The following is a 26,112-nucleotide window of genomic DNA, read 5'->3' on the forward strand; positions in this document are numbered from 1 at the left end:
GAATTGATGGGGTCGCGATCAGAAGGACACAAGATGTTGGTTTCTTCGATCGAGAGTTGACAGTCCAGAGGATAAAGCGGTCAGCAGCAACAACCTTCCCAGTAAAGGGGTGCGACTCGACCCAAGGAGTTACAGAGATTCGGGAGCTTTGTGGTAACTTGCCATCTGTGTAGATCCTGGTAGGTTAAAGTACCTAGCCACAGCTCCCCTCACACTTGGCCGGTTTGCATAGTCAGTTAAGGCTTCAGTGGATGGTTGTGGAGTGATGATGTGGTCTTCATATACCAAACCTTGCTACCTCCCAAGGAAAGATGAGTGGATATCTTGCTAACCAATTTCGAGCTCGGGACGTATAGAGGGTGCTCTGGCTGGTCAACCCAGCCAGCAAGGATTTTGCTCCCGAGCGATCTCTCAATTCGGCTCTTGCTGGGTCTTTCCGGGGATAAGGCAAGTCCGGCTTGCTCATGAGATGGTGATCAGGGAAGTTTCATCTGCAATCGTCGGGAGTGGGGCATGGCTCGATGGCCGCGGTCTCGGCTGGGAGTCTCGGCTCGACCTTGACGACCCCTGTCAAGCTTCACCATCCGCCTGTCAACAACACCTCATGTCGGCTGTCCTATAAAAATCCATCAACCACACCCCCCCTCGGCTCCACTCCACCTCTCCATCCTTCGCCCGCCTGAAAGAAACACAATTCGAGCCTCTCATACCACTTCCAAAATGCCACCAACACCTCAAAGGCGTACCAAGGCTGTCAAGAAGGGCATCCAATTCGTTCGTCGCAAACCGTTTCATGCCTAAACAATATCTCTTGAGACCCTTGACTATCTAGTGCGCACTGACTGACTACTTGTTTATGTTTGCTTGCCGCCCCTAGAACCTGATGGTAGGTCTTTTAATCAATCAGAATCTTCATCTGGCGAACATCGGGGTATGGGTAGCACCACTGACTATTTCATCGCAAATCTGGCGTCCAGGTCGTAGGTGCCTCAGGTTCTGGTCGCACAACCTTCGTCAACACCCTTGTTGAGCAAAAGGCGTGGTTACAACATCCCGACCCCAGCGATCCCTCCGCTGCACATCGTCAGTTCATCCATCCACTCTGCCTCACGTCCCCCACCTTCATCTCAAAAATCACTAATATGCAAACGAATGGTTATTTCTTTTCCCGCGAATTCCTGAAGAACCACGCCCATTCATCCAAGTTCAGAAACACTCTGTCGAATTAGAGCAAGGTAGTATTCCCGTGCGATTGACAGTCTGTGATACCCCTGGATTTGGCGACAACATGGACAACGAAGCGTCCTTTGCGGTGATTTCAGACTATCTCGAAAAACAATACGACGATCTCTTGGCCGAAGAATCACGCATCAAGCGAAACGCCAGGCTCGAGGATAGTCGAGTGCACGCTTTGCTCTACTTCATCACCCCCACCGGCCATAGGTGAGCCCTTCCTCCTATATGGTCCCAGCGAATGCAAGCACAGTTTTATTGACCTCTTTCGATTTACAGCTTGAGGGAACTGGATATCGAGTTGATGAGGCGACTCTCTCCTCGGGTCAACGTCATCCCAATCATCGGCAAGGCGGACAGCTTCACCTGTAGCGAATTGAAGGGCTTCAAAGAGCGGGTTGGTGGCACCGGTTCTGAATATTCTTTTTCTCTCTCTTGCTACCGACTCCATCTAATTTTACTTTGTTTTTTTCGCCGCATCTAACGTAGGTCATGCAGGACATCGAGCATTACCAAATCCCAATCTATAATTTCCCGTTCGACCCGGAAGAAGATGATGATGAAGTAATCACTCAAAACTCGGAATTGAGGGTAATTACCATTTCTCAATTAGCTGGAACAAGCGCTCTTCCAGTTCAGATAATTTAACTGTGCGTGTTTTCCAGGCCCTGTTACCTTTTGCCATTGTGGGATCAGAGGATGAAGTCGAAGTCGGAGGGAGAATGATCCGAGCGCGAAAGTACCCGTGGGGGATCGTTGAAATCGACAACCCGGCCCATACCGACTTTGCGAAGCTCAGGGACGCCCTCTTAGCGACACATCTGACGGACCTCAAGGAAATTACCCATGATGTACGTTCCATCCAACGCCCTCATTCCGCTGACCAGAAGTGTGGTGTTGATGATTATCATTCATGATGCAGTTCCTGTATGAGAATTACCGAGAACAAGCGTTGAGTCGCGGGGCGCCTCACGCGATTGATGAGCCGACTCCGTCGGCCGACCTGGCAAATCGGGCGTTCAAAGTCAAGGAAGAACAGCTCAGGAAGGAGGCCGAGAAGTTGAAGGAGATCGAGATCCGTGTGCAACGTGAGATGAGCGAGAAGCGCCAAGAACTGATCGCTAAAGAAGAGAGTCTGCGAAACATGGAGGTCAGTTTCTCCGCCGCAAAACTCCCACCTTCTCGATCAATCGCCTTCGTCTGATCTTCTTTTTGCTTCTCTTCGTCGCTTCGTACAGGCTCGCCTGGCACAAGGTCTAAGCGAGAGTCCAAGACGATCGAATTGAAAAAAATACGTAGGGCTATGGATTATCTTGTCGCCTTCTCCGCATCTTGCAGACAATTTTTTCTCTCAATTTCTTTCATGTTCTTACATGTCCCGCATAAGTTTTTGACATAGCCCCACCCTCACACACTCGTCCTTCTTTCTTGACCGCTTTCTTCTCTTTTGTCTATATTTTTGGGCTTGTCATCATGGAACAATTTTTGGAATGCTTGAAAAAATCGTATCTTGTTTTGTAGTAGTTAGCCGTTGCTTAGTTTATCTCGTTATCAACTACCAGTGTAAGAATACTTTCTCGTTTAGCTCGTTTTTCCTGTACTTATTCTGTGACTGTTTATTGTTTGTATGGTGATCTCGACCACAAAAGGATTGGATGAATCAATTGATATTGTGGAAGCTGTTAAATAAAACTGGCTTTGTCTCATTTACGAAAATAGTAGGCCGTTTAGACCGTGGCCGATTTGAACGTTCAACTACCACTGGGCCAGTGTTGCTTTTGAATTGTGGTAGAAGGCTGAGTGGCATTTTATCAAGCAGCTGTGCTCTCTCGCCCAATTTTCCCCGCATCAGCTCTTCTTTCTGCTTGAAATCTTCTCTAGTATCTCTGGCAAGTATGTTGTAATCGCTAGACCCTCAAACATCTGGAGGACTGATATTGCTGTTCACATAGAAGGTGGTCATCAGTGGTTTGGTAGAAGTGGGTGATGAATGTGTTCACTTGTGACAAAATTGCGGACTGGAGCATATTCCAAATTATCGTGTGGTTCTGTACAAGTCTTTGACCCGGCACAGTCCGCAAAGTGGCTGCTCATCTGTCGGCAGCGCGCGCCCGGCCGCCGGTCTTTGTCCCGGGCCCGAGGTTGCGCAGCCAACAGCCGACCGCCGCCACCTGCCGTCGCCTTTGACTTTCCTCCTCAGAACAGTCAAACCATACCCCCTCCCCCCACAAGACATCATCGAAATGCCTCCACCACCTCACAGGCGTCAGAAATCGGTCAAGAAGGGCATCCAATTCGTTAGTCTTCGGAACTTGCTCTCTCTTTCCATAACGTTTATGACTGTCGATCTGCACACTCATTCACACCTTCCATTCTTGTCTCGCTTATCTCCAGACCTTAATGGTATGTAGCTTATCAGCATATACTCGGAACGTTTCTCAGCTCGCAGATCCGTAGATAGTTAACCCTCATTATAACCAACCTTGTGTGTCTGTAGGTCGTCGGCGCCTCAGGTTCCGGTCGCACCACCTTTGTTAATACCCTGGTAGAGCAAAAAGGATGGTTGAATCATTCCGAACCCAGTGACCCCGCCACAGCCCACGGTTAGTCGATAATCACTCATCACCTGAGCAAACTTGACTTGTATTAAACCTTCACAAATATAACCCACCCCCACCTTCAAGAGCCACGGCCTTTCATCAAAGTCCACAAACAGACCATCGAATTGGAGCAGGATGGTATCCCTGTGCGCTTAACGGTCTGTGATACCCCTGGATTTGGCGATAACATCGATAACGAAATGGCCTTTTCGACGATCTCTGATTACTTGGAAAAACAATGCCACGACATCTTGGGCGAGGAGTCGCGAATCAAACGAAATGCTAGGCTTGAGGATAACCGGGTCCACGCTTTGCTTTACTTTATCCCCCCCACGGGGCATAGGTGAGACTGCCTGCTCTTTCTCGTACCATACGCTGTGTGTGTCTTAACAACTTATGTAACTCGTACCCCAGCTTGAGAGAGATGGACATTGAGTTGATGAAGCGCCTGTCCCCACTGGTTAACGTCATTCCGGTCATTGGGAAGGCTGACAGCCTCACTCTCAGTGAACTGAAAGGCTTCAAAGAACGAGTTTGTGACTTTCTGGGTCTCCAGCTTTTCTTTCAAAAAAAGAGAAAAATCGCTTTCCGTCGTTGCAGCTACTGATTTTGACCTCTCTTTGGAAACGTGTAACCCAGATTATGCAAGATATTGAACATTATGAAATCCCGATCTACAACTTTCCCTTCGACCCAGAAGAGGATGATGACGATGTGATCGCAGAAAACTCGGAGCTGAGGGTGGGTCTTGATCCCCAATTGTCGCACTACTGAGGAGTGTGATGAACCTGAGGATCTAATTCCACTATCGTTGTTCAGGCCTCTCTACCGTTTGCACTGGTAGGCTCAGAGGAGGAAGTCGAAGTGGGTGGCGAAATGATCCGAGCGAGGAGGTACCCGTGGGGGATCGTTGAAATCGACAACCCGGCTCACACGGACTTCCTGAAATTGAGGAACACTCTGCTATCGACTCATCTGACTGATCTCAAAGAAATCACCGTTGATGTGAGCTCGCTCGTTTCTCTACTCCGTGGTATGCTCGCCTGAAGGATCAGCTTGCTGATCACAATCTCATGGCTTTCAGTTCTTGTACGAGAACTACCGAGAAAAGGCTTTGAGCCGAGGGACTGCTAATCCAGCAGACGAGTCCATCCCACCCGATGATATCGTCAATCGGTCCTTTAAGCTCAAAGAAGAACAGCTCAGGAAAGAAGAAGAAAAGTTGAAAGAGATCGAGCTCCGCGTCCAACGTGAAATCAGCGAGAAACGCCAAGAACTCTTGGCGAGAGAAGAAAGCCTTAGAAACATGGAGGTGAGAGCAAGCAATCTTTTTATGAATGTGCTCTAACTGAAACTGTGCTGCATGCCTCTTTTCGTCTAGGCTCGTTTGGCGCAAAGTGCCAGCGAGTTGAGTCCGAGATGACGATACCATCGAAACGGCCTTCCGATCCATTGCTATCCCTGAGATTGCCTGCGAGATGATTCCCTGTCTTACAATGATGACAATTCATCCTTCTTGCTTTTTGAAGCGGACGGGTCTCATGCTCTATTGATTTGGTTCAACTTTTATTATCAAAACACCTCATCCTGGAAGCGAGTCATCTTCTGCTCTTAACTATCTTGTCTGCTACATCTCGCTTAAGGAATTCTTGAAGGAATAGTATCTTGCGCCTTGTTTTTTTCAGCTCCGGAATTCTATCCCAATCCACAACCTCCTTACGTCACATCCCTACACATGTACATATACTCATGGATTTGTTTTCTATTTATTTCTTCTTCTTTTCCCTTGATTATTGGATTCACAGGTTTTTGAGCCTTGCCCGCAGTGATGTCCCAAATTGACCAGGAAAGTGCCAAGTCGGTGTCTGGCCAAAAAACCATTGGTCGTGTGAATCGTCTGATTGAGTGGCTCTAAGCCATTGCGGCCAGTACTCGCATGACCTCGTTCCGTCTCCCATTGACAAACCTCTTGCTGGCAGACCCCTTGGCAGTGTGAATTACAAGTTAAGATTTTCTGGGCGGAAAGGATGAACCACTCGGCCGGTTGCAGCTCAAATCTATGAGGATATGATACGGGGCAGGATTTACGCACTACCAATAATTACCACGTGCACTCCAAAAAGAAGTGCAGTCCTGTGCAAGTTGGTGATTGCAATGGTGCAAAACGCACGGCAAGAATCACAAGTGCGCGGTGAGTTTTGGGATCTGTAGGGCCCGACATCGAACTTCACTACCCAAGTCCCTCCTGGGCTTCGCGCTTCGGGGGACTGGTGTTCAGTTTGACCTTACGTGTGGGCGTTGATGTTGAGAGTTTCCTTTTGCGATGGCAACAATATGTAGCATCGGCACGGGTTGAATTGATCGGCCCAAGTCTCTTTTGTTTCCGTTAAAAGCTGATCTACATTTCTGTGCCGAAATGCTCACGGAGGCAAAAGAACGATGGGAACAGTGAGCACAACAAAAAAACCTCTGGCAAGAGTGAACACAAAAGAAAGCTTTTGTTCGCGACGGCAGAGCCAGTTGCTCGCTTCGCAAGGGACCAGAGAGTGGAGTATAATAAGCAAAGACGCAGAAAACCTGTGCCCACTTTCTTCTTTCTTATTATCATCTCGCACACATCCTATCGTTATCTTACCCACCAGGTTCTTTACCAGTGGCACAAGTCATTCATTAAACCAACTGCTGTGCATACACCCAACTTTCCTTATTAGAAATTTTTCTTCAAAACATCATCCACATAATTCGATTCAAGCATGGACAGTGGTAGCAATTTCTTGGCCGAGTTTGACCACTTGTTGTAAGTACTTGTCTTCTTTTCCTTTTTACAGAGCTATCAATTATATCCTTGGCTATGCATCCCCGCCGAGTCTGAAGCACTGATCTTTTTTTTCCGAACTTTAGAGGCATTCCGCCGCCAACAGTCGAGAATTCAAGCGTGGCGTCCAACACCCTCCCGGACTATGCTTCCCCTTCATTTGACCTGGACTTTTGGGGGTCCATTTCCAACGACCATACGCAGTCTTTCTTCACTGCTTCTCTGGATCCCATGACCACTCTGCCAGGACTTCAAGTAGATTACCAGCCCGGTACCACTACGGGCTCTCAAAGTACTGGACTCAGCCAGAACAACCTAGCCGTGTTCAACAGCTTATCCGAGTCCCTTGATCCCGCGCCCACGCAGGCTGCTGCCCCGGCCAAGCCAGAGTCGTCCACCACCTCGTCCAAGCCGCGTTTCTTGCCCCCCAAAGGCCCCCGGAAACAGCACCGGACCGGCTTCCGTCAACTGCCTGGAGCCAACGGTAAGATCAAACGAGGCCGGCCTTCGAAGAAGGAGTACAAGCTGGCGGGCGTGGAGGTCGACATGTATGCGCTCAAGGGCATCACTCTCCATGGGCCGGCCAAGTCTTTGAACGAAGTCAAGGGCGGCGAAGCGATCGCCAGAAGGTCCGGAGTGAGGAGGTCCAGCCGAAAATCAAAGAGCTCCGTCTCATCTGATGTCAAGTCCAAGCCTGCACCCGGACCATCCACTTTTCCCACAATCCCGGAAGAACCTCTCCCCGAGCAAGTTCCGAGCCAGAGCTACAGCGCCCTTCAAGATATGCTCTTCCCACCATCCGCCCAGCCTCAGGGGAATTCCGCCTTCAACTACCAGTTGCCCAACTTGGCCGATAGCCAGAACTCGGCGGATCTGAAATTCTTGTCAGCTGTTCAGGCCGTAAACGATGAGATCACTTTGCAGAACAACGCCGGCATCTACTCCCAGCATGATCTGTCCCAGTTTACTGACCTTGGCTTCCAGCCCTTGGCTGGCTACCAATCAGGCTACCAACCATCGACGGGCTTCCAATCAGTCCCGGACATGACACAGCCACCGACTGGTTTGCTGTCGTACCCTGACTTAGTGCAGCCATCGACGGGCTACGAACCATTCATACCTGACTTGAGCCTATCGACTGGCTTCCAGCCCTTGTCTGACTTGCCGCCCTTATCCGGCATGCAACAACTAGCTAACATTAACATGCAGCCGCAGCAGCAGCTGCAAATGAATGACTTTCCCGCTCTTAACCCAGTGGATGGCTCTCTTCCCGCTGGGCTCCTTCCCGTCGATCCCAACTCAGATTTCTCCCTCGGCACCAATTGGGATAGCACCCTTTCAAGCCAGTCGTACAGCACCGCCAGTAATGCCTTTGGACTTGATGGTAATCTTCTGCCTACTTACCCAGACTCCCAATACAGCACTGGAGGCTCGTATAACCCAAACGTATATAACCAGTCCGCGTACCCTTCGGAATTCCCAAATCTGTAATACTAATCGCCGGTCTGTTGGCAGAGCCTTCATGGTAAAACTCAGCATATTCTTGCTTATATACCCTTCCATCGGATTGTAATTATCGCATTGTTTGATAGTCTGTCCTTTTGTCAGCATCCATGGGACTTTCAGCCCTGGTGCAATACCTCCCCTCATATAGACACTCATTGATAGATGTAAAGATGTTTTTGTTTTTCTTGTATATATTTATCATGATTGAATTAGAAATAATAATGTTTTTTTTTTCTTTTTTCTCACTGAATGGATTAGGATTGTGTAGGCGGGGTTGAGGCTGGCTGTGACTGTCACACCCCCTGTCACGTGCTCGGCTTGAGCCACCCCGAGGGTCAGCAAGCTCCTGCTCGGCTATCTTGCTACGAACCATCCACTTTCCCAATCGACGACGACTGCCACCATGGACAACAACATCAGCAACCCAGCCGAGAACAGGCCCAACCAGCACAACACCATCCAGTACTCCTCCAGATTCACTGCAGCTGACCCCTCCAAGCCAGTCCCTCTGGCGCACTTCATGGGCGCTCGTCGGGACCTCAACGGACCCGTGCTCACCAAACAACGCGTCGACGAGAAGGAGATCAGGCCGGACGGATGGGAATCCGCCGAGAAGAGGTTCCAGCAGGCCCAGTCCAACCCCGGCCTCAGCTCACTCGCCAGCCTCCTCGCCGGCCCTGGTGCCAGCCGATCGAATACAGCGATATCCAGCCATGCCGGGAACCTCGCCAAGCGCGCCCTGCCCGGGATGGTACCACAGGATCGGATCAATAGCAACAGTCAACACGGAAAGCAGCAACAACAGCAACAACGAGACACCATCAAGCACTCCGTCTCCTCGAAATCCAACCACGATCAGCCCAAAAACCTTTCCTCTCAGGCTGCCACCTCACACGCCGCCTCATATCTCAAGCCAAAGTCGCTGGCCGATCGCTTGGCACAGCTCGGCGTCTCAAACGATGTCCAGACAATCAAGACCAGCAATATCACCACTCCTTCCTATCTGGCTGCTTCCTCGCCAAGGGCAGACAAGTTCCCGATCGATCAGCCCAAGCAACAACTACCAGAAGCCCATGAGCTCGGCCAAAGTGACCTGACCAAGAAATTCAACCGGATCACCAAGGCTAGCAGCCCAACCTTCAACACGACCCCTCTGCAAAACTCATCTGAGGAGAAGCCTGATGGCAAACAGCAACAGCGTCCACTCAGTCTGCACATCAACCCCACTCCACGCGCGCTACCACCAACCCCTAACCCTCAACCCAGAATTACTCCATCACCTCAGATCCACCCACCCAAGGAGCCCGTGCGCAGCGTCCGTCCTAATGATCTATCTCAGCCCACCACTGGCCCTTCTTACAAAAGGAACACTCGGCCCCAGTCAGCTCTCCCTCATGCACCTCACATATCCACAGAGGGCGCTGGGGCTACTCTGGGTGTCCCCAATAAGGCACTTACCGCCTCCCTGTCCCGGCTGGCTGGATCCAATATCGTTGCACAACGTTTGGAGTGGTCCAAGCAGAAAGAGCAGCTTGGTACGATGGATGAGTTCGGCAGCCCGCTCCTCGAGGCGTCTCCTATCAGCACTTCCTCAGCTCTCAACTCACAAATCCCCTCACCGGTCTTGCCTTCCCAATCGATCAACCAAAACCCTGTACTCTCAGAGCATTCCAAAAACTCGAACGACACCCCGACCGAACCGGCCTCTCGCAGCTCATCACAAACACGCCTGCATTCCGTTCACAGAGAAAATACTGGCCCCAAGCAAACCGAACCAGGCTGCATTAAGAAGCAGCTCAATCAATACAACAAGAGCACCCGATCCGACGAGGACGATGACCAGCGATTCGGGATCAACAAGCGAAACAAGAAGAATATTGGCCAGCTCAGAGGCTCATCCCCGGACAAGAAAGAGAATGAGGGCCATGTCACTCGAACTGCTGCTGTTGCTGCTGATGTCCAGCCCGGCGTGACTTCCCCCTTGCGCTTGTCTCACAAGAGTCGCGCTCGAACCCCACGCCGGCCCTCCGGCTCGTCACCGACCAAGTGGCGTGCCGAGGCGACCAAGCTCTGTTCTTCGCCCGGCGGTGCACTGGCAAGCCGCCAACTGCCCTCACTCCCATCTTTCTCGCCCCTGATGAAGAAGGGCACCAGCGAGCTGGCCGCGGTGTGGGGCACCCAGCTCGCCAACCCGACCAAGAAAGTTATTGAGCCCGACTCCATTCCCAAGAAACCTTCCCCGCCTCTGGCAAGTCCTTTGAATTCTCACAGACCCCTGCCCACCCCTCCTCCTCCCCGAGCTCCCATTACCCCTGGTCGTCCTAAAACCGCAACCACAACCGACAGTCGCCCCTTGCCCGTCCCTCCCTCGGCTGTTGCCCCCGCCACCACCCCTCTGAGTCCCGAACCTCGCGCCAGAACTCGGCCACTGCCTACCCCTCAACTCAAAGCCGAACCCACTACTCTTCCAAAACCTGCCCAAGACAAGCAGGTAGCTCGTAAGTTCAGATGTGCTTATCCTCTCTCCCTCCGCTTCGATGAATCTGAGCGTAGATCGTCTTTTCCAATGTACACAGCGCCTTCCCAGATTGATGCGTCCAAGATATGGGCTTCGTACGCCGAAAGGCAGCAGAGTTTGGCGGCTCTGGGCCAGGCGGGGAAAGTCGTCCAACTGGAGATATTCCAACTGAACCGGAACCAGACGGACGAGTTGAGTACGACGATGCTCGACACGGACGAGTACGGGACGTTCTACAGCCAAGAGAGTCTGTTGATCATCTGCACGATGAAGGGCTCGCGGATGGTGTTGATGGTGTGGCGGGGGCGGGATGTGGGGACGGAAGAAGACGATGGGGAGACGGAGGGCCGGATTGGGCGGCTGTTGAAGAAGTACGGAATCGATGGCCAGGCCCGGCTGGTGATCGTCCACCAGGGCTACGAGCCCCCGGAGCTCGTCCAGGCCTTGGGCGGCAGACTCTTGCTCAGGACCGGCGACCGGTTCGACTCCGTCTACCAGCGCGGCCTCGACGCCGTCCTCACCTGCAAGAGCTTCCCGCTTCCCACTCCACACTCTCACTCTCCTCATCGGGTCGTCGTCATCGAGGAACTCTTCCTCAACCATCCTACTGTTTCTACCGTCCTGTGCACCGGCTACCCTTCCCTGGTCAAGATCTGCTCCCAACAGCCCCCTAAACTCAGTCTGTTTCTGTGGAAAGGCCGCGCCTCCGATCCCGTCGAGGTCGACGAATGCAAGCTCTTGGCCGCCCAAGTCCGCACCGAATTCGGGGCCTCAAAGGTGAGGAGCCTCCTCCTCCTCCTCTTTACTCAACGTCGCTTAATGGCCCTGTTCACTTGTTTCTATAGACGGATGTCGAGATGGTTGAAGAAGGAAACGAGTCGGAGAGGTTCCTATCGATGCTAGGAGCCGCCACCATTGCCCGCTCATACGTGCGTCTCTCATCTCTCTCAAATGTGATGGGAAGCAGCTGATGACTGACCGCGATGATGGATGTGTAGCATTGGCGATACAAAGAGCTGGTCCCGATGTCCGGCATGGTCCTCGACAGCCAGGGCACCAGCCTCGCCCGGGTCTCAGGGACATCCGTGTCGGTGATCTGGACCGGGCTCGAACTCTTCGTCCTTGTCCCTTCCTCCCCATCCAGCAACACCTCGCCATCCCGGGCCGCCGACACCCGGAACGCGCTGCGCCTCGCCCACTCGCTCGCCGTCTCCTCCCTGCCCCCCCTCTTTCACGGCCCCTCGCCGCCGTCAAGCCACCACCACCGCCGCCGCCTCGCCGTCCATTGTCTCTTCTTCCCGTCTATCATCCCGGTCGACTTGCGCGCCTCTGTTAGGTTCTCAGCCGACTTGGACCGTCTTGTTCGTCTCCTGTCTCCTTCTCCAAAAATAAGTACTTGCTCAGGACTTACTTATTTTCTTTGCACGTAGAACGAAGGCTTTCCGAATCCTCAAGCTATGAATGTGTTCAGCCTCGACGAAGCGACTGCCGACCCTTCCTTTTCTGCCCTCTTATGACCCCCTCTCTCCTCCTTTTTTTTCTATAAATTTTACAGATGAACTCGCTCCTTGTTTCCCTTTGATAGCATTCCCTTTCTGACTTTGTTTTGTTCTAGATCTTCGACAAGCCGTTATCACGTCGGTAAAATTAGGCTTATCTTTCTCTCATCTCTCATGTTCACTCGTTTTATTCTATTATAACAATCTTGGTCATTCTATATCGTTTTTTGTTGTTGAGTTATATATGAACGAGATACTTAAAATGAAAAACAAGACGCTCTTTCATATATTTCCCTCAGCTTGTTGGCTGGTTCGGAAATTGAACATCAAGGCGTGCTGAAATTGTACTGCGTATTTCCTTTTTGAATATTCCGCATTCTTCGCCTTCTCTTCTCAGATGCATCACAGTGGAACAGGTATCAATCGACCACATGAAGGTACATGATGCAGAGTCTGGATCGACCCTAGTGACATATGACGCCCAAGCGCTGGTGGGGCAGATGATTCCATGACTTCCTGGTCTAGAGCTACAATGGATGACATGAGCGTGGATGAGAAAGAATGGATAAAACTGGGTTGTTAGCCATGCCCAGCAATGACCATCAACGGCTACTAAGCCCAAGAAGGGGGGAGAGTGATTTTGTGCTGTGGTATGTCTTGAGTAATTCGAATATGATACAAGATCATTTAGTTTAGTGTGGTGGGTAGGTGGTCTACTACGCAGAGGCAGAGTTGTTGCAGAGCTCGAGACACGTTGTAGGAGGGGAATGAGCGGAGCGTAAGAGGTTGATGAAGCCGGAAAACGAAGCGCGGTCGGCCTTGAAGTACTTATGCAAGCGGGCGATAGGCTTGAGGTCCAAGTCGATGATCTTGACGAGATCGTCGGATGAGGGAGGAGTGGGGGCGAGAGGGAGGGGGGAGAGGCGGGCCGGGTTCTCGGGGAAGTGGTGTACGGGGAGACGGACGAAGATGGAGCAGTCCTTGAAGGTCATCGACAGCGCATACATCACCGCCTTGGTCCGCGGCAACAGCCGGGCGACACGCTCGGCCATAGCCGTCGGCGACAGAGGCTCGGAGAGCAGCGGGACTAGCGCCACCAGCTCGGCAAGCGTGATCGGCGCCTCTAGCGTCCCTAGCCCCGCCGGGTCGCTTCCTGTCACCTCCCCGAACACCCCCTCGATGTCGAACATGTCCAGCCGGCGTTGGAGGTCGGCTAGGCGTCCTAACACGCCCGATCGCTCGAGGGTGGCGGCCAAGACTTCAATCAACTGGGGATCTACCTGGACCGCGGCGGGTTTGGTTTGGTGGGGATAAATCGTTAGCTGGATGGCACGGTGACGATCACCGGGAGGTTTTCTTGATCTTCTTCACTTACCTCGACGGATGAAGGATCGAGCAGGAGGCCGTGGCGGAAGATCTTGAAGTTATTGTGGGACTGGCTGCTCGTGGATTTGGGTGGGCCGGTTGCAGCGTCAGGGGGGGGTGTTGGAAGAGAAGCGGAGGGTATCTGGTGTTGCCACTCGGCGCGGAGGCGGTCGAGTGCGCTTCGCAAGTGAGCAGGGTGTTGGGTGCTGAAGAGCTGGAGGGCACAGAAGCGGGCGGGGGAGAGGTAGTAGGGATCCAGCGGCGCGGTGTCTGGGCCGAGGGCGCGGACGGCGCGGAAGACGCATGTCCGACAGAACTGGCTCTTCGTCTCTCGGGTCGTTGGGTCGAGGAGGATGGGGGAGTGGGGCAGCCAGGCCCACTTGGGCTTATCGTTGTGACGAGGAGGCAGGGAGGGTGGTGTTTAGTGTTCGGGACGGCGCCAGATGGGGGATGGGTGTTTCCTCTATACCTTGATCTCGACCGCGATGGTGTGCTGCTGATCGCCGTCGCTCTCGCGTGCCAGGTTGTCCATGAGGACGGCCAGCGGGGCTGCGCAGTCGATGCGGGACTGGCCCCGCTTGGAGGGGGGGCGGCGGGGCTCGACGGCGGCGGCGAGCTGGTCGAGCCAGGGCTGAGGGACGGCGAGAGTGACGAGGTCGAAGCGGAGCAGCTGTTCCTGGGGGAGCAATGCGCGGAGGATGTGGTGGTGGAAGTCGAAGAAGGAGACCTGGGTGGGATGCTGATCAGTGGCGATGGCGGGCGGGTGGGCCTGGATGCGCTTGGCCAGACGCAGACACTTCCCGCGCAGGCTTTCCTCGGCCGGGCTGCCCGGTGCCGGCCGGTACGCCAGGATCAGGTTGGCGGCCCCTTCGGCGATGTACGTCCAGTGTGTTGGCTGGGTGGCGGCGACTGCCTGGCTCAGCGGGAGGTTGGCGGGATGCTGGGTGCTGCTGTTGACCATCGTCTGAGGAAAGTGGAAAGTGTTAAGTGGGAAGTGGTGCAGCTGACCCGACTCCCTTTGGATTTCGGGTGGCGGGGTCGGGCCCCCGACCCTCCGGGAGGGCTTCCCCCCAACGGGTCCCCGCAGCTGCCCCGGGGGAGGTGCCCCTCCATCTCCCCCCCTCCGCCGCCCTCCGCCGGCAGACCAGGCCACGATGAACCACCCTCGCCTGCTCCAGCTCAGCCGCACCCCACCACGGCCAGCGATCCGCCCCGCCCAGCACACCAGCCTCACCAGCCGAGCCTACTCGGACCAGCAGCACGCCCTGAGTACGCACGCCCCTCTCTCACAACCACATAAAGAACTCACAAGAAAGCGCTGACGGACTCCGCTCCCCGGCTCACACAGATCGGCTGCGGGCCAGGCTAAAGAACACCAAGACGAACTGGAAGCCCATCCCGCTCTGGATCGGCGCATCCCTCCTCGGAGTCCTCGCCCTCCTCAAGAAACACTCCGGCCAGGACCAGCACCAGCAAGCCGTCGCCAGCCGCCCACCCCCAGCGCCCGTCAAGATCGAAGGGCCATGGCAGGTCCATGTCCTCGGCGCCCTCCCCCTCAGAACCATCTCCAGACTCTACGGCCTCATCAATAGCTACACCCTGCCCATCTGGTTCCGCGTCCCGGGCTACAAACTCTATTCTTGGTTTGTCTGTCTGTGGCCTCCCTTCCCTCGGACTTTACTCCCTCCCTGCTATCAGCACCATCCAGCACTCACTGTGCGCCGTGATCCAGGATATTCGGCGTCAATCTCGAGGAAGCCGAGGTTGAGGACTTGAAGGAATACAAATCACTGAACGACTTTTTCATGCGCAAGTTGAAGGCCGACTGTCGCCCGATCGACCCTCATGCCATCCTCACCTCTCCCTCCGACGGCAAAATCATCAACTTCGGGACGATCGAAGGCAGACGAGTCGGCTCGGTCAAAGGCCTATCGGCAAGCTATTTTCCTCCTTTCTGTCCTGGACATATGGCACATTCTAGCTCAATCAGTTCCCCCCCCCCCTTTTCTTTTTCTCGTCATTCTCCAATCTGTGATTGATGGGGTCCCCAATGCCGCCACTTTTATTATTATTATTATTATTATTATACAAAGCGTAGTATTCCGTTGATGCATTGTTGCTCGGGCAGAACGAGCGGAAGCAGATAACTGACGGTATCGCAGGGAAGGAGCGGTCGTCAGAAGAAAGCCAAGTCTCGGACGTGCGCTTTGCGAACATCAACGACATTTCGTACTCGGTGGATGAGCTGATGGGCAGCTCGGAGAAGGCGCAGGAGGAAGACCAGGTGGCCTCCTCCCCGCCCGTCGGCGCTGGCCCCGGGCTCGCTTCCGCCGTCAAGGTCCACGCCGATATCGTCCGCGGGCAGCTCGAAAACCTGCCTAGCTCAGGCAACCGCATGTTCTTCTTCGTCGTCTATCTCGCCCCCGGGGACTACCATCGCTTCCATTCCCCCGCCGACTGGAAGGTCGAGCGTCGGCGTCACTTTGCTGGTCAGCCCGAAACAACACTCCTTCCCCTCCTCACTTTGATTCTAACAGCCATCACTTCCCACTGGTGGCATATGTCCCAACAGGAGAGCTCTTTTCCGTCTCGCCCTGGATGGCGGGCAAGCTCGCGGATCTGTTCGTGTTGAATGAGCGGGTAGCCTTGCTGGGCAGGTGGCGGCACGGCTTCTTTTCGATGACCCCGGTCGGCGCAACCAACGTGGGCTCTATCCTCATCAACTTCGACCGCGAGCTGCGGACGAACCGAGTGGACCGGCGCTGCCACGAGGAAGTGGTCTATGCGGCCACCGGCCTCCTCGACGGACAGATCCTGGCCAAGGGCGCTGAGGTCGGCGCGTTCTCCCTCGGAAGCACCATCGTCCTCGTCTTCGAGGCCCCCGAACAGTTCCAGTTCTCCGTGAAGAAAGGAGAGCCCGTTCGCGTCGGTCAGGCTATCGGTAACATCTAGAATCCTCCTCTCTCCCCTTTCTTGATCGGCGTATCTCCACAAAAACAACAACAACAGCAGCAACAAAAACAAAAACACTTGCCCACTCGATGTCTATGTAGTGACCAGTCTCAAACAAACTTTCCCGGCACCGTGTCCTGTTCTTCCCCTGAGCATTGCATTTTTTTTCGGCCTTTTTGTTCTTTGTGTTTGCTTGTTCTCTTAGTAGATATTAATATAGAATATACAAATTATGCATAGAGAGAGGGAGGGGAGTATGCCTCGGGCATTCCAACGATAACGTGAGCCGATCAGTGTCTGGCTTCATACACATCCAGCAAATGCTGATGATTGGCTGAGGCGATATGTGCAACTGCCATGAAACTATAGAGCTGCATCAAAACAAACATCAACTCTTCTAAACACTGGAGGACTTCCCTTTGGTTCAGAAGACCAGCTAAATGCTGTTTTCTATTTTATATTTTCAAAGAGGAGCAAAAGTGGTTTCTATTCTAAAAAAAAAAAAAAAATAGCATTGAGCTGGTCTTCTAAACCAAAGGAAAGTCCTCCAGTTGGCCAATCAAGGAGGGCATGTTGTACACCAGGGACAGTCACAGAGAGGTTTGGGTGTTGGTGATACATTTGTTGGATGACTTTCCCTGTTGGCATTAAGAGAGCTCTAGATGCCCCTTTAAATCCTAAATTATAGGGAGTTGAAAAATCAACTCCCAAGAATTAATAAATCGACTCCCAAAAGTCGTCCACGTCGCGCGGACCGTCTGGGGACGTCCCACCTGGGTCCTCGGGACCTCGCGCGGCCCCAAAAGCATTGTGGGAGTCGATTAATTAATTCCCCTCTTGAGAATGGGAGTCGATATATTAATTTAACAAAAAATGATGGAATATACAAAAAAAATTATATCTTGTCACTGTTGTACCCAAACACCCTAAAACTTTTACAGCAATCTAAATACACTCTTTAGAGAATATTGTGAGCTTCACGGCATTATTACTCCTCAGGGATAACCTGTGTAGCCGGGGGCGGATTGGGCGGATTTCCTACTAAGGCAAACCCCCAAAACCTTATCTACGGTGCTCCAAACAGCCCCAAATTCTTTCTGCTATAAGAATAAACTCTTTGAAACATATGGTAATCTTCACGGCATTAGCCCTCCACAGGGAGACCCTGTGTAGCCGGGAGGCGGATTTGGCGGATTTCCTACTAAGGCAAACCCCCAAAACCTTATCTATGGTGCTCCAAACGGCCCCAAGTTTTTTCTTCTATAAGAATAAACTCTTCAAGACATATGTTAAGCTTCACGGCATTAGAAATCCTCAGGGAGACCCTGTGTAGCCGGGGGGCGTATTTGGCGGATTTCCTACTAAGGCAAACCCCCAAAACCTTATCTGTGGTGCTCCAAACAGCCCCAAATTTTTTCTGCTATAAGAATACACTCCCTAGAAAACATGATAAGATCCAATGAGGTATTACACATCAGGCACACCTTCTATCAACCGTGGTGTAGCGTAGCGCAGCGCAAATGTGCTATTTTTTAGCGTAGCATTAGTGCAAATGCGTGTATCTGCGCTAAAACTAAACTAAAAGCTGAAATAGCTTTGCACCATGTGCGCGTAGCTTTAGCGCAGATGCGCGTGATTGCACTAACGCTACGCTAAAAAATAGTGTGTTTGCGCTGCGCTATGCTACACCACGGTTGATAGAAGGTGTGCCTGATGTGTAATACCTCCTTGGAGCCTATAATGTTTTCTAGAGAGTGTATTTTTATAGCATAAAAAATTTGGGGCTGTTTGGAGCACCATAGATAAGGTTTCGGGGGTTTGCCTTAGTAGGAAATCCGCCAAATACGCCCCCCGGCTACACAGGGTCTCCCTGAGGATTTCTAATGCCGTGAAGCTTAACATATGTCTTAAAGAGTTTATTCTTTTAGCAGAAAAAATTTGGGGCCATTTGGAGCACCGTAGATAAGGTTTCGGCGGTTTGCCCTAGTAGGAAATCCGCCAAATCCGCCTCCCGGCTACACAGGGTCTCCCTGTGGAGGGCTAATGCCGTGAAGATTACCATATGTTTCAAAGAGTTTATTCTTATAGCAGAAAAAATTTAGGGCTGTTTGGAGCACTGTAGATAAGGTTTTGGCGGTTTGCCTTAGTAGGAAATCCGCCAAATCCGCCCCCGGCTACACAGGTTATCCCTGAGGATTAATAATGCTGTGAAGCTCACAATATCCTCTAAAGAGTTTATTTAGATTTCTGTAAAATTTTTAGGGTGTTTGGGTACAACAGTGACAAGATATAAATTTTTTTGTATATTCCGTCATTTTTTGTTAAATTAATATATCAACTCCCATTCTCGAGAGGGGAATTAATTAATCGACTCCCAAAATGCTTTTGGGGCCGCGCGAGGTCCCGAGGACCCAGGGGGGACGTCCTCAGACGGTCCGCGCAACGTAAACGACTTTTGGGAGTCGATTTATTAACTCTTGGGAGTCGATTTTTCAACTCCCAAATTACAACACCTGCCAAAACCACAATGAACACAATGAACCACAGGCTTATGAAAATACTGTCCTTTTTTTGCTGAAAATTACAAATGGAGGACTTCCCTTTGGCATTTAGAGAGCTCTAGATGCCCCTCTAATTCCACACATGGAGCAAAAAACTACAGGCAACAGTGGGCCTTTACTATACTGTACTATAACCAGGCCCTTCCAGTAGAGTATAGATGTTTTTATCATCTCTGTTACTTGACTGGTTATAGTAAAGGAATTTTTTCCAATGGGCTGATGTAGTAGAGAGCCCTATTAAACATGTTTCAACCCTAGTTATTTCAATAACCAGGAGTAAAAGCAGGTTTAAATGTACTTTTACCCCTGCTTATTGAAATACAAAGGGGCAAAACTAGGTGCAAATGTCATTTTTGTGGTTATAATAAGCATTTTGTAAGCTTCCATCAACAAAACAAAACAAATCACTTTAACTGATACTGTACCTGTATAAAAAAATTAAAAAATCAAATATGTGTTATAGTAAAGAAAAATTCCTTACTGATTGGAGAGCTATCTGTTATAGTATTGAGCCAAAAACATCTACTATATCTTTACTTTACCAATAACTGTAAAGTAAAGGCCCATTGTTGCTACAGGCTTAGGAAAACATCTTCCTTTATCCTGGAAATTAAGAGTTTGGTTATGTAAATTGAGATCTGGGAGGTTCCCAGACTCAACGGGAAGTCCTCCAGTTTGGGTGTGTGAATTGAGATCTGGGAGGCTACCAGACTGGGTGACTTCTTGTCAAGATCTGAGGGCCTCCCAGAAGTGATCTGGACTCAGAGCCCCAAAAGCTAGTTTTCCCTGTGGAAATCTAGACTTTTTGGGTCATGAAGGACTTCCTGTTGACTTTTATGGTGTTCAAAGTTGGTTTGCATAATTTTATGCATGCATAAATCATAAAATCATAAGAATATTTTGGTGAGGAAATTTTGTATTACATAATCAGACAGTCATATCTCCTGCAAAAAAGATTTCATGATTTTATGATTTAGAGCATCCACCCTTGTTGCGGTAAATCTTTAGGTAGCCAGCAAGTCCTGCGAGGCTTGGTTGCTTAGCTAAAGAAAAAACCCACCCTCATTGCTAGGTAGCCGCTTGGTAGGCTAAGCCTCCACAGATTTAGATAAAGACACCGCCGCCACCCTTGTGTCTACTTAAATATGTATGTATGTATTTAAGCAACACAACACAGCCCACATATTCGGAAATAGGACAACCCAATGACCGGTTGTGCTATTGGATGACTGGTCATCCTATTGATCATCTTATAGACACGTCATCATATTGATGTCCGGTCGTCCTATCCAATGACCGGTCCATTGATGTCCAGACATCCCATTGATGACCGGTCTATTGATGTCCAGACATCCCATTGATGACCGGTCTATCAATGTCCGGCCATCCCATCATTGACCAATTGATCAATGACCCATCCCATTGATGACCAGTCTATCAATGTCCAGCAATCCTATCATTAACCTGTTGAACAATGACCGGTCTATTGATGTCCCGCCATCCTATCATTGACCGGTTGATCAAGGACCGGTCAATCAAATTTTTTTATTATTGCTTATGTTTTTGTTGGTGGGGGGTGGGGGGTAGAGAGGGGTTGGTACTATATATGTTTTGTACACGCGGTATGTACTTGTGTTTAGCATTGGGAGGCTCATCAATTTTTTCCTTACAGAGGCTCTGTAGCCGTTGGTAAATCTAGCAAGCCTTAAAGATTTACCAAACAACTATTTAGCTAAAGAGCCCTAAAGAGGGCACGGGGGTAGAAAATTGCTTACATACTTGGTAAATATGCCTTACCGAGCGGGTTTACAGAGACGGTGGTGGATGCTCTTATGCATGCATAAAATTATGCAAACCAACTTTGAACACCATATTTGAATAGATACATTTTGCAGGGGAATCTGGAATCTTGAACTCTGGATCACTTTGGGGAGTTTTGGGGACCAAGATTTCACTGTGAAATCTGAAATCTGGTTCAGATCTGGATTTCCAGATTGATGGGAAGTCCTCCATATCCACCACTGCAAGGTTCCCAGATGTGACGGGCGGGGAAGTCCGCTCCGGTCCAGATTGCAAGTGGATTCCAGTAGCCACGACTCTTGTTGTGAGTTCAAGCGGAGCCAACTTACACCCTCCCACCTGGTTCTCCATTCCACTCTTTCCTTATCTCCCCCTCATCCTATCTCTAGCCAGATAGCTTTCTCGGCCCATGTATGCACCCCATCGTCCTTTTCCTTGGATCCCGAGCTATCTGTTTGAGAGATCCTACTGTTTTACTGTCCTTCTAACCCCAAGTCAACCTCGCTTACAGGTTGAGTATCTTCACATACATATTTCCAAAGTTGATCTGACTGGTGAATTTTTGATGTTACCTTCCGCCCTGCTAGAGGAAAAATGTTTGGATGTTGCACTGGAACAGCAGATGAAAGGCCACTTTCCATCTAGTAGAACACCTAGGCGTGTGTCAAACAGAAACCAAGCTAAGGAATGAGAGGGAAAACTATCAGAATTTGTCGGGCTAATGTCGATGGAAGTTGTGCTTGGACGTGTAAGTAGTCTTTGCTTGCTGGTGCACCCGCCGCAGCGGGAGAACTGTGTCAAGTCGGGAAGGCTAATATTAACCACGTTGGATGTCTGAAGATTAAAAACAAATTAACTGATGCATGAAATGCCAAAAGGGATTAAATCTGTACTTATTAAAATAAATTAGATAATTTAGCATATCATAATACATCGAATGTCACTATACTATGTTAACTGGTACACATATTAACAAAATGGATGGATGGAAAAAATGAGAATATACGGGTTTCGATATAACTACATTGGAATTACGAGTGGTGGACAAGACTAATTTTACGAGCAGGTGGTCAATGGCCAATTTTCGAATTGGATATCCTATTCAACCCTTGCAATGCAATTACATTGAAGCGAAGGCGTTGAGCTTTCCTTGGCGGCATTAATTTCCTTGAAGATGTTGAGTATTTCCGTCATGTCTGTGGGGTCAGACGACGCATATGCTGGTAAACTATATGGTTTACATTGGCAGCTCAGAATTTGTATCGGGCTCTGCATTCATTTTGCCAAAAGAAAACGAGTTGGGGTCAGTCCTAATAGTAGAACTACAAGCAAATGGAAGACAGACGCAAAGGGTCTAATAATCTGAAATAAAATGCTCACAGATAGGATAATGTCATATTTCTTACGACGACCTCGTTTATCCAATGCTAGATCGTCCCCGCGCTCGACCCTCATACGAAGTCTCAGATAGTGTTTGACTACGATCGGACTTCTAGAATGTTGACAAGTGAAGTTCAACCCTTTTGGATGCTTTTCTAGGCTCTTATCTCCGTCTGGAGTTTTGGAGGAGGAATGACATCGCGGAAGCCTCAGATCAAATCTAAGATTCCACGGACCGGATTGGTCGGACCAGCTCGACAGTTCTGAAATCGCATCGGCTTTCGGTGTGTTTGATGATCCATTTCCATTCGGTCTCCGAGTCGTCGGGTTCGCTTGGATGTACGGAAGCAGCGGCGATTTGCTGACAAACAAATCGTCCGCTGAGATTATTGGCAGCAATGGAACATCGCTCGCCCGTAATTTTGAAGCAGCAAATTTATCCTCGGCTTCTTTTTTGATGATGACTATCGGCGAAGTTTGCTCTAGTTTGACGAGGTTGAAAGATTGGCTATCGCAATGCCTCAAGTACTGTTTCTCGTGATCCATAAAGTATTGGGTCTGTTTGAATAAGTTGGATGAGTGGATTTGCCACATAAATGCATCACAGAAGATAAAGAAAAGCAAAAACACGCACCTTCTCTTCAATGTCCGCTTGGAACTTGTAAATTTTCATGCGCGAGAGAGGATTGAATTGGATTTCGAATCCAATCTTTCCGCCGACCAAGAATTTCCTGCTATCCATTCGAATTTGATAGTAAAGCTGGTCCTCCCATGTTCGTTCAATGTTGACACCACTATAGCTACTATAGACTTCGTTGACCGCATCTTCTTCTCCGGAAAGTTGAGCTCGGTAGGAAGGGTTCAAACTCGGACTGCCGGCCAATGGGTCTACCAGATCGATTGGGATTTGCTGATGAGTGGCAAGCAAAGTTGAATCTTGTACGTCTTGGTACGCCAGTCGTGCTTCCAAAGAGTAAGAAATAGATCCATGTTTACAAGTCATGCTGGGAGGGAGATGGTTGGGAACTGGGACGACAACAGGATACTTATAAACTCCGGGCTTCAAGAAAGTCGCTTTCGGTAAATCGGGAACATTTATGATACTCGAAGAGTGAGAAACTCCAAAGGGGTCTTCGCTTACGAACGAATCCCTTTTGGCGCTCGTTTGTTCATCGGAAGCGGCAATCGGAAAAGAGCATGCTTCCTTGGCCTCGCTCTTGTTTTTCTTAGGATCCGCTTTCTTCAAGGTGTTGTTGACCTTGCTTGATGGGGAGCTACGCCTCCTGGAACTCGATCGACCCCATCCAAATCTTTGTAATCCAAATGAATTTGAGTTTGAGCGCGCCAAATCTGACCCAGTCTTAGCATCGCCATTGTACTTATACACCTCTTTTGATGGTTGACCTATGGTCGAATGCGGTCGGCAAGGTCGGGCAGATTCGCCAGAGGGAATGCCACTTTTTCTGGAGGCGATGGAAGTAGTAGTCTTTCGGAGATTGAGCGAGTTGGAGAGCGAAGAGGATCTCTTCAATTTGAAAGCACCCATGAATTGAGCGATGCTATTCTTGAAGGACGTTGAGTTTCGACTCCGCTCGTTGCTTTGGAGCCTATTCTTGGACGGGGGTTTGATACTCAAATCAGCAGCCCCCGGAGAGTCTTTTCCAACGGCTTCTGGTGAGAGTGGGGCGTGATAATGGGCTTCATAAGAGGGCGATTTCGATTGCTCGTTGGAGATGAAGCCCTCCTCCGACAATAAGTTGTACTGGTTGGCCAACATGTCGTGAAAAACTGAGTCTTGATACATTGGGTACAAATCTTCAGGCTCTTGAATTTTGTTGACCATGACGAAACTACTGCGCTCAGTGGGACTGCCTGTCTGCGTATCTGCCTCTAAAGGAATCGTTGTGCGTTTGTCCAACGAGCTGGCGCTACGACTTCGACGATGAAAATAGTGCGAAACGCTCGCGCTTAGTAATAACGAGCTTCTCGGGTTACTGGCACTGCGCGGTCGCCTTCCGCGCTCCAGTTCTAGTGGCTGTACTGAATTCTCAAATGTGAGGGCAGATATTTTTGCATTGCAATGGCTAATAGATGTACCGGATAAAGCTTGATCCATACGGTTTGGGGTCCCAGTTCCTCGGCCATAATCCAGTTCATTGTTTTCTGTTTGGCTCAGGTGAACTGAAAATAGTGAGTGACCACGACTCGAGCTGGGGTTCAATGAAGCGCTGGAATCCGATTTGTAAGGGGGAGCCCGGGGATATGTTTCGGCTGAGATCAGACTTGCATCCGTGATGGTATATTCTTCGGCGATAAGGATTGTGCTGTTGCCGGACGGAGCCAAGGCAGCGGAATCTGGCCCGGTGGTGTGAGTGCTGCCCGAAAATTTAATTGAAAGCCGGCTGAGATTGATGGCCTGTGAGACATGAAGTACCACAAAGCCACGGATCATTGAAGTCTTTCCTGAGCTCAACTCGACCATAGGTGGAAAGCTTTCTTCGCCTTCCCCGGGAAGCTGAACGGGCACGTCGGCAGGGCACAGATTAGAAAACTGACTGGTGGAACTGCTCAATCTTGGTCGCTGTTTTATCAGGTTGATCAGATTTGAACCAGCAGTACCAGTACCAGACGATGTCCGTATGCTGTCGACATCATTTCGAGGCTCTGCAACTGCCTCATTGGGAGAGGCACCTTGTGCGAAGTACAATTGACTGATTTAGTGACGGTAGCACACAGCGGACCCTCATACATATCGTGGAGGTTGTGAGAGAGAGACAGCAAGAAAATAGCCTTACCGGGTAAGATTAGACAGGGTTCAGTCAGATGTATCTGAAGCTCTGCCATTTTGCGTTAAGCGCGCGGCCGAATGGAAGTGGGGATGGTGGTGAAGTTGAAGTTGCCGATACGGCCGTGGAAGAATTTATTTCAAGAATATAGACGATGTTGAAACAGATCGAGTGACCAAGCACAAGGATGTTATCAGTAATAACACTACTGGATACTTGCAAAGAGCTGGCGGGAGGAGGAAGCTAAGTCAGCGACAAGATTATCATTTCTTGAACATTGGGCCAAGCAATGGAACCAAAATTCATACTTCAATCTATTTACCACGTTACCAGCCCTTGGTCGCGGAGTGAAAGGATGCGAAATACGATGGGGGATCAGTGGGTGTTACGGAGAGAATGCCGGGAAGCACCCGTCGGTCTCCGGGTGACAAGGAGTATAGGATATTTCACTTGGAAGTATTTACGATAAAGATTACTCGCATCTAAGTTTCATTGGGAAAGTTAAAGACGCAGCGAAAAGTTGAAAACTGAAGGGGCGACGACGTGGGGAAACTGCCTGACTGAGCAGGGAGCCGTCCATCGCGAAGGGGTCTGGTTTGTATACATACACGGTTCGCTCAAGAGGAATAAGATCGAACATCAGTGGTAGTGAAGATTCCCTCCTGAGCTGGCAGGCAGCGTCAGACCAAGATGGCAATCTCTCAGTGCTCCAAGTGCATAGATTTTGGCCCCTATCTCATACAGAAGAGTGAGAATTGACAACCGGAAGGTTTGACGAGTTACGCTAAGGCTTTCCATGCATCATTCTGCCGCCGCGAAAGCGATACATAATACTAAGCATATTCTTTTTCGCTCTGTGGCTGGAGTAGAGCAGGAACTGCAGAAAACAAGACTAGAAAAACAACACAGGCGATGCGCCCGAGTCAGCCGACGAAGCTTATTTGGCTCGCAAACTTGGGCGGGCCAACAGTTACAAGAGGAAAATTTACACGCTCCGACCCCGCTCGCTCCATCAAACCATCGCTGGTTGTAGAATGTTGTTTTATATAAAATTTAGGCCATCGAAGCTACCGGCAGAAGTGATAATGGGAAGGTAT

General features: G+C 50.3%; 7 protein-coding genes across 7 annotated transcripts; 5 read left to right on the top strand and 2 right to left on the bottom strand.

The window, feature by feature from the left end:
• Window positions 1-720: 720 nt before the first annotated feature.
• PtA15_7A715 (uncharacterized protein) lies at window positions 721-2,519 on the top strand (the record flags this gene model as incomplete). Its single annotated transcript, XM_053171351.1, has 8 exons — window positions 721-774; window positions 978-1,083; window positions 1,185-1,443; window positions 1,513-1,630; window positions 1,723-1,824; window positions 1,899-2,084; window positions 2,156-2,383; window positions 2,472-2,519. The coding sequence occupies 8 exons, from the start codon at window positions 721-723 to the stop codon at window positions 2,517-2,519; spliced, it is 1,101 nt and encodes a 366-aa protein (XP_053022541.1).
• Window positions 2,520-3,476: 957 nt separating this feature from the next.
• On the top strand, window positions 3,477-5,256 carry PtA15_7A716 (uncharacterized protein; the record flags this gene model as incomplete). The annotated part of the gene is made up of 9 exons (XM_053171352.1): window positions 3,477-3,530; window positions 3,628-3,636; window positions 3,731-3,836; window positions 3,918-4,176; window positions 4,248-4,365; window positions 4,473-4,574; window positions 4,653-4,838; window positions 4,918-5,145; window positions 5,215-5,256. The coding sequence occupies 9 exons, from the start codon at window positions 3,477-3,479 to the stop codon at window positions 5,254-5,256; spliced, it is 1,104 nt and encodes a 367-aa protein (XP_053022542.1).
• A 1,330-nt stretch (window positions 5,257-6,586) lies between these two features.
• Window positions 6,587-8,139, top strand: PtA15_7A717 (uncharacterized protein; the record flags this gene model as incomplete). The annotated part of the gene is made up of 2 exons (XM_053171353.1): window positions 6,587-6,630; window positions 6,735-8,139. 2 exons carry the CDS (start codon window positions 6,587-6,589, stop codon window positions 8,137-8,139), a joined length of 1,449 nt encoding a protein of 482 aa, XP_053022543.1.
• Window positions 8,140-8,557: 418 nt separating this feature from the next.
• On the top strand, window positions 8,558-12,189 carry PtA15_7A718 (uncharacterized protein; the record flags this gene model as incomplete). The annotated part of the gene is made up of 6 exons (XM_053171354.1): window positions 8,558-8,905; window positions 9,014-10,652; window positions 10,731-11,449; window positions 11,518-11,601; window positions 11,671-12,033; window positions 12,103-12,189. The coding sequence occupies 6 exons, from the start codon at window positions 8,558-8,560 to the stop codon at window positions 12,187-12,189; spliced, it is 3,240 nt and encodes a 1,079-aa protein (XP_053022544.1).
• A 698-nt stretch (window positions 12,190-12,887) lies between these two features.
• Window positions 12,888-14,497, bottom strand: PtA15_7A719 (uncharacterized protein; the record flags this gene model as incomplete). Its single annotated transcript, XM_053171355.1, has 3 exons — window positions 12,888-13,451; window positions 13,547-13,921; window positions 14,006-14,497. The coding sequence occupies 3 exons, from the start codon at window positions 14,495-14,497 to the stop codon at window positions 12,888-12,890; spliced, it is 1,431 nt and encodes a 476-aa protein (XP_053022545.1).
• Window positions 14,498-14,690: 193 nt separating this feature from the next.
• Window positions 14,691-16,488, top strand: PtA15_7A720 (uncharacterized protein; the record flags this gene model as incomplete). The annotated part of the gene is made up of 5 exons (XM_053171357.1): window positions 14,691-14,805; window positions 14,885-15,179; window positions 15,269-15,470; window positions 15,635-16,025; window positions 16,109-16,488. The coding sequence occupies 5 exons, from the start codon at window positions 14,691-14,693 to the stop codon at window positions 16,486-16,488; spliced, it is 1,383 nt and encodes a 460-aa protein (XP_053022546.1).
• A 5,459-nt stretch (window positions 16,489-21,947) lies between these two features.
• On the bottom strand, window positions 21,948-25,073 carry PtA15_7A721 (uncharacterized protein; the record flags this gene model as incomplete). Its single annotated transcript, XM_053171358.1, has 4 exons — window positions 21,948-22,118; window positions 22,230-22,787; window positions 22,864-24,920; window positions 25,025-25,073. 4 exons carry the CDS (start codon window positions 25,071-25,073, stop codon window positions 21,948-21,950), a joined length of 2,835 nt encoding a protein of 944 aa, XP_053022547.1.
• Between the last annotated feature and the right edge of the window lie 1,039 nt (window positions 25,074-26,112).

The sequence above is a fragment of the Puccinia triticina genome, chromosome 7A (assembly GCF_026914185.1).
Source record: "Puccinia triticina chromosome 7A, complete sequence".
Lineage (NCBI taxonomy): Eukaryota > Fungi > Basidiomycota > Pucciniomycetes > Pucciniales > Pucciniaceae > Puccinia > Puccinia triticina.